Source organism: Limulus polyphemus, unplaced genomic scaffold (assembly GCF_000517525.1).
Source record: "Limulus polyphemus unplaced genomic scaffold, Limulus_polyphemus-2.1.2 Scaffold6234, whole genome shotgun sequence".
Taxonomy (NCBI): Eukaryota; Metazoa; Arthropoda; class Merostomata; order Xiphosura; family Limulidae; genus Limulus; species Limulus polyphemus.
Window position 1 is genome coordinate 16,581 of NW_013671844.1, and position 12,511 is coordinate 29,091.

At 31.8% G+C, this 12,511-nt stretch overlaps 1 protein-coding gene across 1 annotated transcript; it reads left to right on the forward strand.

Moving 5' to 3' along the window:
* The first annotated feature begins 313 nt into the window (after positions 1-313).
* Positions 314-11,919, forward strand: LOC106473507. Its single transcript, XM_022401933.1, has 4 exons — positions 314-2,181; positions 7,979-8,202; positions 8,778-8,866; positions 9,412-11,919. The coding sequence occupies exons 1-4, from the start codon at positions 1,100-1,102 to the stop codon at positions 9,631-9,633; spliced, it is 1,617 nt and encodes a 538-aa protein (XP_022257641.1). The 5' UTR covers positions 314-1,099; the 3' UTR covers positions 9,634-11,919.
* The last annotated feature ends 592 nt before the right edge of the window (positions 11,920-12,511 follow it).

The window sequence follows — 12,511 nt, forward strand, 5'->3', positions numbered from 1 at the left end:
ATGACGTAATGCATAGACGCTGTTCATCACGATCCATATACAAGTTTTGACGCAAGGTGACGTCATTATCTAACGCATGCTCACATATGTTACCTTATTCGATCAATCAGGCGTTTTGTTTATCTTGTATTATAGCATGACTTCATTGCTACTCTGGGAAATCCCTAGTACGTGTACTGTCGTTAGCCAAGAACTGTAGTACATATTTCAAACATCAAACACGTAATAGCGAACAAAGAGCTAAAATGCATTTCATTCAACGTTAACATTGGTCTCCCATTTGGCGCCTTTCGTAAACAAATAGTTACAGTGGTATGCAGTGTTTTCAGTTTAATAAGTCTGTGTCATCTTATTTTAAGTAATAAATATTAAGTGCCCTGTAAAAGCTAAAGTTGCAAAAAACGTGTCATAATCGTCCCATTGTTTTTACCTCGTGTTTTGCTTAACGAAATACCAATGTCTTCTATTATTTTGTGACAGTTAAATGTAAACGTGTTTGCATCACATTACTGGTACTTAAGTAAAAGTCTGACAAATTACTTAAAACTTAAGACAAACTATATTTTCACTAACCAAAGCTAGAATGTAACAACGACCATTGTGTGCAGCATTAGTGAAGGAATAAAAATATTTTCTAGTTCCAACAGGAATTCTACAGAAAACTGTTCGAAACCTGAGTGTGTCATGTGACTGTGAATCACCAATTGCGTAAGAATTTCTGAGTTGAAGAGTACGTTAACAAAGTAAAAAGGGTGGCTAGTACATCTATTCGGAGTAATCGATTATTTATCCAAACCTACGAGAGCTGGCATGCCGTCGTCTTTTTCGTATTTGAACTCTGTTTGAAACCGTGTGATATTACCACCCATGATTGAAGCGTTTCAGAACGAGATAACAGTTTTGTAAGTTTATCACACATATTTTAACAAATTTTTTGCACACACTCATTATTACATATATATCTTCCTCTGTTTCCGCTCGTTTTTCCGGTATACAACAGAGCAGGGGTTTATACGCGTGTATAGCGTAAGCTACTAGTACCACGAAAAGTGTGTTGGAATTTCCTGTATATCACTTGCCTGGAGTTTTTAACCTACCAATGGACGACTCTAGCGCGAAGTTTAAACATAACGGACTAGGAATGAGTTGTGGGCAATCAGAAGGAAGTGGTTTAGTAAGTCAGGAAACAAAAGATGTCACTTGCCTCTCCCAGTTTCCATTTATTACAGGGGATCTTCCCCGTTATTCGAAACGTAAACACAATACCGAAAATTTGTCCAGCGCCAACCGTAATTTGGGTGCTACCAAATTTATAAAAGCATCAGTGGGAACAAGTTCGGAGACAAAAGTGTTCTTAGACCTTGTGAAACATAACGGTGATTTTTTACAAAGAAAAAGGTTAAGAACTATTTCAGATCCTTCCAAAGGAGAACTAAAAAAACAGCTTGTGAGACCTACGATTCTGAGTTTAAAAGAGGATTCACCGCCAAATGTTACGTGCTATACACGTGAGATAGAACCTATAAAACATTTCTTGCGAGGAATACATGGACGGTTTTCTGAGTCAGATAACACAAAATATCCAAATCAGTATTTGAATTCTGCTATATCTAATGCTAGTGAAGAGTCAAGTGTTTTTAGTGAAAATGCTCATGAAAATGACCTAACCTCATTCACGCATAAGATATCTGGTGGAACATATAACCTAGATAGCAACCATGGCCAGGGCCAGGGCTTTTCCCGTCTCGACACAATGGATACCACTACGCGTGAATTCCAGCCCATAGTTAGTCAAGACTCGGGGTTCGCCAGTCTGGCAGATAATAGTATTGCCATTTCTGATTGGTCAAATCAAATTGATACCAACGCTTCAGAGTGTTTATGTGAAGAGCCATTACCCGAAGAAGTATTTTTCGAAGATATGGTTATGTTACAGAATTTAAATAAATTGTCCAGTGACGGTCAAGCGACGAAGGATGCTATTTCATACAAACAGAAAACAACTGATTCGTCAATTTATTATTGTTCGAATAGAAATAATTTATCTCAGGAACCGACATGTGAAATATTTAAAGAGATTAACACCAAAGAAACTGTTTCAATAGAAGGTGAAGTTACTCGTGAAGAACAGAGAAACCTCGACATCCAGTACTGTATGATAGCTGATAAAGATGGTGATAGGTAAGTTTTGTATTTTATGTACTAGTTAAAAGATAGAGGAAATTTTTCCAAAGCTACTCAAAAGAGTTTTATAATAATTGTTTAAATTACCCTGACGAAACACAAGATCCTAAATATTTTAACACAGATTTAAATATTAATCCTTTCACAGAAATAAAAGTAAACTTGTTGTGTTCTAATACAGGTGTTTAATAGTATACACGACTTTAAAAAATCCAAAGTAGGTGGTTGATTTTAATTGTACCTACTTTGCCATTGGGCAGAATACTGAATATTTGTCAGCAGTCACTGGGTGGTTTCACACTATACGTTTTTAACGGCTTTATGATTTATCTATTTGTCGAAATGCACTAAGCACACGTATAACTATTTAGTGGAGATTTAATGTGTGAACCGTGTACAAATTCTCCTTATTATTGTAATGGCATTTCTTTCTTCTTTGATGAACATATAATACTTCAAAAACATTTCAACGGACATACCTTGAATAATATATATATATTTTTATTCATACTTATAAACATGCATGTCATTAGACTACATTAATTTTAATTTGAAAGTAGTAAATAAATAAATATATGCACATACTAATGATAGTCTGTTACACATTTCCTAAAGATAAGTATATTCCTGATACTGAGTACGTTATTATTATTTCAGTTTACAACATATAAAGTTAATTTTTTAAACGTTACGTCTTACATCAACAATAAATTCGACCCACCTTTTGTAAACAGACAACTTCTGAAACTATGATAATTTTTTTGCTCTTAATTTTCTGAATACTCCTTATGTAGCAATATTAAACAACCTAAATTATTCCAACTCAATTGAGTGTACTACGTATTTGCCTGAACCTATCACATATATATACATAATATATCCTTAAGCTATCGTCCTAGAAGTCATAAAAGGGAGCCTTTTAAGCACAGAATATTAATGGATGATTTTAGTTCTTGTGAAGATAGTTTACTCACGTTGGCTAGCTTTTGTTTTGCCAAATGTTTTCGTATCTATTTTGAAACAAAGTAGCATATACTTGTGTACAAATATTTGTTTATATTTATATGTATTTAGATAGATCAAAAAGAAGCTAATTTCGAAAGTGTGTTTTTCTATATGTTTAACTACGTACGTTTGTGTGTGTGTCAATGTCTTCATAATTCTGGACAAAAGAAAAGAAATATACTTTTCTTTGTGTTTTTTGAGATATCCTTTATGTTAGCTGGATTGTTTTCGTGTATCCATTTGAATTATAATGTTAAATATCCATTATTTGAGGTCAAGGCATAATATTTAATTCTCAAGTTGTTTTTACCATAATGTACAAGACTGTCAGTGCCTGAATCACAGAACAGTACGTTCGCCTGTTAAATTACTACCTTTCGTAATCAATATTCAGAACACACGCGTAAAAACAAATTGCTAGTTATTTAGTTATTACAGCAACAATAGTGTTACAAATGTTCTTATCGAATAAACGTAGATAAATGTTTAGCTATTCTAGTTTTTTGAAAAGCACATTAATATTCCGATAATATAATGAGAATAGTCGTCTATTGTTTGGTGTCTTTCAAGACAACAGCAACAGCAAAAAAGCTCATACAGTATTACCATTAATACTTCTAAAATGTACTTGCTTGTCTTCCATACAAGATATTTTAAGCTTGTATAAAAACACAGATTGGGCACACAGAAAGTTTCATCAACGTGTATATAATCTTGAATTATGAACCCGTTCTTTTACTAAGCCTCTTCTCAACATGTATAATTATTAAGTTAACGTACACTTTGTGAAATATGCTTCTTCAAAATATAGTATTGAATATCTCATTGTGTACACACGTGCTTCAAAAAAAAACAACAACTTATTTTTAACTTCTACACTATCCTAAATGTGCGCTTCCTTTAAGGGACATGTTTTTAGTATGTATTGAAGTTTAAATAGTGTAGACAAGGTTTCTTATCTCTCCAATCTGTGAAGAGTTTTGAGTTAAGTATGTGCCTTAATGACTACCTCTTCGGTTCCAACCTGTATTGACTTATAGAGTAAAAACCTTAAACGTTTATTGTTGCGATATTTAGGGATTTTTTTAAAAGTTCTATAGAACAATTTCTAAAACTGTTCTTAGAAGTATTGTCATGACAATTACTTGTTAAACTGTATCCGCTTAGCTTTTTTTTTTTTAAAAAAAAGAAATTATTGCAATAAGAGCAGGTACAAAGTAAAGTTGACTGACTTCTCGAAATATGTACTTGGAAATGTATACTTGGAAACAGAAACATTTTTTAATTTAAAGGACAAGACAGGAATTGCATTCAAAAGATTTGGTTTTCGATACAGTACTGGAATAATTTTATCCAGATAGTTACTGAATCTTGAAAATGTGTTACTGAATCTTGAAAATGTTCGAAAACATATTTAAATTAAAAACTTTCGAAAGGCAGATATATATACTTTTGTATACTAAGGAATATTGAACTGTGTAATCTGTAAGAAGAAGAGCGTTCATAAATGATGATTGCTTCACTTTTTCTCTTTACTATTTCACAATCAAAATTACAGCAAGGGTTTTTCCCAACGAAAGGGTAAACACTTATGGTATTTATCTAGTTTGGAAGAAGAAATTTTTATTACATCTGATAGACAGATTAGGATTTGTGAAATATATTCCACTACTATATTTTTCTACTACTTAAAATATAACGCGTTCCTTTGCACTGTTAGTCCCACAAAACTGAGAAAAACAGAACATTCAGTGACCTTTTATTCTTATTTTTTAAGAACTTGACGTGTAATTTTTCAACAACGACTGCTATTATAGATAACTATTCTAAATTAAGGAAAGAAAATATTCGAAGTTCGTCAATCTAATTGTTTCTTTCGCACATATAAGGAAAAAGCTTTGTTTAAGTCAAATAATTGTTGTTGCTTTTTTCAATTACTAAAATGTAAGTTAATTTAGTAATCATACAAGAAAAAAATTCTATGACTTTTATATGAGAATAGAAAAATGGTTATATGTTTTAATGAATATTAGTATATTTTGGTTGTTATTTTAAGCGCAAAGCTACACAAAGGAGTATTTGCGCTCTGTCCATCGCAAGGAATCGAACGTTGGGTTTTATCATTGTAAGGTCGTGAACTTACTGCTGACCCACCGGGGGTGACTGTTTGTATTAAATCAATATATATCACATATAATAATATCAGAACATAATTAAGTTCATGAAATATATCTGATAACAATTAGGATGTGTTTGTTTTGATTAAAAGTATACTATTTTTTTACATACACAGAGGGTATATTTGTTTTAATTAAAAGTATACTATTTTTTTACATGCACAGAGGGTATATTTGTTTTAATTAAAAGTATACTATTTTTTTACATGCACAGAGGGTATATTTGTTTTAATTAAAAGTATACTAACCACGAGTCATTTGTACCAAAAGCTTTCTCGCCTAATATTCGATAGTTTAGGCTAAGGATCCTGCGATTAACAGTTAATATTTTGTGAAATTCATACAAATGTTTTAGTACAGGTGGTAATGAAATGTAAATTTTACAACACAGCTTGTTCATAGTGCTGAACAATAATCACTTTATTAGTGGAAGTCTCACGGAAAAGGTTGTGTGTCAAGAAAGCTATAGAACAACAAAATTATCACGCAGCCTTCAATAACGATCTAATGAGACAAACACGGTTAAAGTTAACGTCAAAAAAAATCGGGTGCAACGTGTCACAAAATTTGCTTACCTGTCGTAGGTAATTGAACACATCTACCGATGCCCCTACGCTCTTCATCAGAGCGCAAAGCCGCTTAACCAGCAGAACATCCTCGTGAACTGTTGCAATATGGAGTGCCCTGTAAATATAAAAAAAATAATATACTTTTAATTTATATACTGGAATAAACAACGACTTAACTTTAAATTTCTATACGCAGAGATGGGCTACAACTTGTAACTGGGATTGTTATTTTGTTCATTTCTTACTCTACTTGGCTACTGTTCACAACTTTTAAACATCATTTTATGATTCGTCTATATACATACACACATATATATATACATTTGCTTGCGTTCTTTGTTTTATTATAATGTAAAAATGGACACTGCCAGAACTTTGTACAAAACTTGGATAACACCCTCAGCATAGAACGATAGCTGCATATTAATTCTACGGTTGACTGTACGGAAGGATGAATGACTGAAATTTTGTTCGGAGTCAATAGTTACCTTTAGACTTTACGTTGTTTGTACTAAGATAATAACCTATCGTTAATGAAACGTTCTTTTACCTTAGCAAACACTGGGAATTCCCAACAATACAAGCACCGGAAACTGCGTGTTATAACTTTGACACGTTTCTCATTGTTTCTTGTGTTAATTATCGTATTTTACTGTCAGATTGAAAATGCTGGTTGGGCTATTTTTCACGAGCCTGATATATAGTAATCATTTTCTTTCTTCTTTTCATATTTTTTTGCTTCTTCGGTAGGAGAAAGGGTAAGCTGGTACTGTTTGTTGTATGAAACAAGTTTTGTTTTTCGAAGAAATTCAAATTCATACTTTGGTCATGTTTTCCAAATGAAACCAGTTTTCTCTGCTATTTTGTGTAACAGAGAAAATCGGAAATATCTTGCCATTGGTTTAGAAGATGTAGGGCTTTGAAATACTGAAAATGCTATGTAATTGTTATAGGGGAAGAGAATGGTTTATGAGCCAAAACGTCGTTAGGCTGTTACTGAATAAACAAATGAAAGAAACATAGCGAATTAGTTTTCTTAAAATCAGTTTTCAACTCTTATAACATTTTGGCTTTAAAAAAAAATTGTTCCGCGATTTGTTGTTAGTAGAATAATTTATTAGACACGAATAACAATTTCTGTATGATTTCATGTTTTAAATGTCTTTACCTATCCAAAGTATTTTCTAATACTTACAAGACAAATTTTACTTTTTAATTGCACGCATTGTTGTATTGTAAAAAAACTGTATCTAACTTAATATTACGAAGTGTTCGTGGCGGGATACGTAAAATAGAAGGTCGTGAAATTACTTTCAGTGAAAATCAAATAGCAAATATAATTTGTTATGTATAAATAAATTGAAAATTATGTTTGTAAAGTATCTTGTTCGTAATTATTCTGTGTCAAAGATCGGGATGTTTTCTTTTTAAATTTATAAAACATATTAGATCCTGAAACTATTTGGGTACGCGTGTCCAAAACTGGGGTCTGCGAGGGGGCACTCCAGGAAGTGCCAGAGTCATGTCCGACATTTCATAAAAATGTGTTACAATTAATAAGGAGAATAAAGAACAAAGCTACTGTAGCGCTACCTTTCTCATCCGTCATCTGATGATTACAGACTTTATAAATATAGGAAAAGTTTTGATACAACCCAAAAAATATAAATTAAGCCAAACCACATTCTTTACCTGAACTGTAACGCCAATGAAATATAAAACATAAATATTATATTATACAAATGCTGTGTCAAGTAAATTTCATTTTACACTACTGGGAATTTTTTTTATCTTCTGACTTATGTAGTAGGATTTAATGGAAATACAATTTCACAAAAATAAGTTGAAGACGTATCTTGTAACACTATTTTACCTTATAGCGAAAGAAATATGGAAAATTGAAACTTTGGTTTTGTGCTATCAGAGATTCGACCTAATTGCTCAATTTACATATTTTCTGAACTTTTCCTATAAATTATAAAACCGCAGGAAATTTTTTGTATTGTTCAGTATCATTTATTAATATTTTATGGTAATTAATAGAGCTTTACTTTTTTGTTTTAAGACTCCGTTGCACCTAGCGGTCATTGTAGGTAATCAACACCTTGTAGAAATCTTGCTAGAAGAGGACGCTTCTCCTAAGCTACGGGATCGTTATGGAAATACATGTTTACACCTTGCTGTCAAATATAAGAGGCTAGAGTGTTTAAGGGTTCTTCTTAGCAACAGACTTACACGTCAGATCGTAAACTCACTTAATTATGATGGTAAGTATATTTCGACGTTATGGGTTTTATCTTGTTCTCCTTCATTAGGAATAAATTCAGAAACTACGTTGTCACAAATAGAAACATCTTAAGTAAGTGTTCATGAAAACTGAACTTCTTAAGGATAGAATGTGGTTCATTAATTGGATATTTTGTCATCGTAAAGATAAAGTTGAGTCGGAATAAAATCATACTAATCTTTAAGTTTAATTTTTGTGTTCTGAGGCTTTCAGTGACCAAGATAAATAACTTGCATTTGAAAAGCTGGTTATTGCCTTTAATACTTTGTCCAAAATAGCTGTGAACGTATGACCTACTTGTGAGAAACAAAAAAAAAGGAGCCTGCAACAGAATCACAGTTTTTGAGTGAATTATTTTAAAAATTAAGCATTACTTTTACTTATAGTAATTAAACTCGTCTTTAGGAGAATGTGAGTAGTATAGTTTTCTCTCGACACTTTATGCTTGCAACACATTTCAAGCAAATACTATACTGTTTTAAGAAGTACATTTCCTAGAGATGCACTTCTATTAGAACGTTTGTAAATACATCTGGTTTATTTTATATATTTCAGGATATTCAGCGTTGCATGTCGCCGTGACAAACAGGGCTATTGCTGCAATCAAGTATCTAGTCAAGGCAAACTGTGATATCGATGTACAGGTATGTGTTGCTGTTTTTTGTGTACTTCTGTTTTATGTTATGTTTATAACGATAAACAGGTTAACTAATATGATTTGGAACAAACGCTTTGAACCTTTTAAATTCTGCTACCTTGAAATAGTTCTTTGCGTGGTGAAGTAGAGACTATGATGTCATATTTATGGTCTTTTTTTTTCTTAAGGTGAAGTATAAGTTTTCTTTAGCTGCTAGATACTCTTCAATTTAAATCTGGAAAAAATGTAGAACATCTTTATATATGTGCGCGCACACACAAGTACGTCTTGCTTGTAATTTGATTAACCATATTTGAAAATAATTGCCAGATGTTATACTAAAAATTACATTCAACCTAACTTACGTATTACTATGTATTGGGTGAGGTTTTTATTTATATTTTTCGTAACTCTCCATTCAGAAATCAGTGTATATAAAACACCCTTTATTTTATGTTAGCGGACAAATTTCACGGTAATATTTGAATAATAACAAGAGGGATGACAATTTTGATTCTATACATTAACCGCTAATGAATATTTGTTTATTAGGACGGGAAGAGCGGAAGAACTCCCCTGTTTCATGCTGTGATGAACAACGACAAATCCATTGTTCAGCTTCTATTAAAGATCGGGGCTTCCCCAAATGCCGTGGATTACTCTGGTATATCTCCTCTGGAGGCAGCTGTGCTGAACGAGAAAGAAGATATAGCTAATTTGTTAGAAAGTAGAAATTTAACAATTAATTTCGTAAGAGATCGAACGAACGAATAACATTCAAATTTAAACTTGTATTTAAATGAACCAAAAGTGTAAAAAAAAAGCTACGGCTAATAACTGTTTCATAAAAGATTCCTGATACAGAACTTACTTATCAGTATGGGTAAATAAAAACACGCAAAACAACAAAAGTTTGCTCAGGAGAACAAAACAAAGCGAAGGAGGAAGTGAAAGAATACCTTGATTACTTCATTAAAAACAAATGTATTGCACGTGACATACATCAGTTACTTGGAATAAAAACGTCGAAATGAACGTAATGGATACGTTAACACTTCATTAAAAACAAATTTATTGCAAGTGAGATACGACAGCTACTTGGAAAAAAAATGTCTTAATGAGAAGAAAGGAAGTACACGAAATTACAAACGTCATACTTAACAGCAACTGTGCTAGTGTATCGTCATACTTAACAGCAACTGTGCTAGTGTATCGTCATACTTAACAGCAACTAAACTGCTTTGTTTAAAACAGTTTTTTAAAGTAGTGCGAAATTTAAATATGTTAAAAAAAACCAAAAGCTATTTAATAAAAACTGTGTGTAAAAGGTCTTCATGAAGCTTATGCCCTTTTTTTCATCCATACTTATTTTGTGGGCAATAGAGTGTTCGGAATAGAAACGCTTTCATATGATAAATATGTATTTCTGGTCGATAGATGTATTTGAGGGTGAATATCATTTGTAGAAATATATATATTTGGGTTTATCTGTTGAAAATAAGTCTAGAAGACAGTCATATTAAGTTACGGCTTGTTGGTAACAGATTCAGTAATTTAGTAGTTTCTAATTTATCTTTTTTTGCGTTGTTATTCATTACTAAGGTATGGTGATGTATTAATCAGAGAGTAATATTTATTGTTTGCTTAACACCGCATTCTATGATTTTCTACGTTTGCAGGTAATTAACTTAATTGCGTAAGTTTCTTGTAACCAAAACTAGTACTATGTCAAAAAATGGTTGACCTAATCAATATTTGTAGTTTTCCAGTGAATAACTTACGAAATGCAAACTATCTTCCGACTTATTTGTGGGAGGAAATGTATATATATAATTTATGTGAAAAATGTATTTTGCTATTTATTTTTGAAGTGTAGTTAGTTGGATTGTTAGCACGTGAACAGAACTGTACTATAGCACTTGTAAACGTGTTAAAGTGATGAAGCAAAATTACTTGAATTGTTATTACTCATAATACAATTATTTAGGATTGGTGGTGTGAAGATTGAATATTGTTGCGGTAGATTTTCGCTTCGTAGTCACGATCAATATTTTCGTAAATAGAATGGTGAATTAATTAAACCAAGCCTCATATTTCCTTGCGTCTTTGTGAAAGTTCGTGGAAACAAGAAATGCACGAAAAAATTCTCACACCTTGTTTCGAACGACTCGACAATTTACATGTTCGTGTAAATAGACCCGTACAGTCAATCCGAAGACCCCAGAAGGCGCCCCATTATGATCTAGATATATATGTTAAGGGTTCCTCCTTACGTTTCCATGCCATTTTCTATGTAAATCAATAAATCTATTTCTGAGAATCTCAAAATCCTATGGGGACTCAGTTTTTAAAGTTTTCAAAACCTGGATTTAGATTATGGATCTGAAACTTCTATTCACATGTTAATACCAATTTAAAGTAAATCTGAGAGCCTCCATCACTCTTTGATATAAATTATTTTGGCCTATTCAAAATTCTTTCAAAAATTGTTTTTTTTTTCGTTTGTATTCTATGGACGCCAAAAGCCGACATGCAAAATTTCAAGTTGCTTTATAAAACACCGTTGAAGTCTAAAATCAAGTAAACATGGATACATACAATTAAAAAAAATGTTATATAGATGTGAATAGTTCAGAAAAGAAAGTTCACAGTTATGGTCCAAAGTAAAAGTGGAATTTTACTGATAGTTTTATGTGATTGTTATTGAACGATTTTAGTGCCATCTATATTAATGTTTAAGTAGCACCATAGAAGTTAAAAAAAAAAGCTTTTTAGAGAGAAAATCCTTTATTTCTGATAAGTGGTATAACGACTCTTTTAATTAGCGAGTTCCTAAAAGATTGTTGGTTGTATGAAACTGATTGTATTATTTGTTTGTCCATTTAACTTATTAACATGATTAGAAATAGTCACCGAAAGAAAGTAATTCTAAAACAAAAACTGACGATGTTATGCCTTTGTTAAGATGTGAAAGTGTTTTGCGTCATTATATATGGAAAATGTTGTAAAATGTAACAAAAGTTGGAAACACTACGAAAATACACTGGACAAATAACAAGAAATAAACTTGGTTGTTTTTTTTTTACATTGCACATTGTCGTATCACATTTATAGAAACTCCAGCGTGATAAGTGTTCTATAAACTATAATCAGACACAAATTTAGTGTGAAAGCTTATATGGTACATAAGGTGAGTTATACCAGTTTATTTGATTACATTTAAAATTGAAGTAATAATAAATTTGCATACAACGATTTATTTATTTTTTTGGGGGGGGGGGGACATACTACATATTTCAACAAGAATTCATCTGTCTTCAGGTAAGAAGAAACATGTTTTGTCGAAATATGTAGTATGTCCACCCCCCCCCTAATAAATTACTTCATTATGCTTATAAGTTATTGTTTGCCAACTTATTGTTATATTAGCATAATGTGCTCAAGTAAAATAAAAGTTATTTTTTTATCAAATACATTTAAGATGGAGGAAGTTTCGAATCGGAAAAAAGATTGGTTTGTTTTGGATAGTTGTAATGTGTATTAGCCGCCCTTAACAACAGTAATGATAAACGTTACGATGAAAAATATTCTAAAACAGAAAAATTAGTCATTAAAAATGATTCTGTGACATTCAACTATAAGTCATTAATTA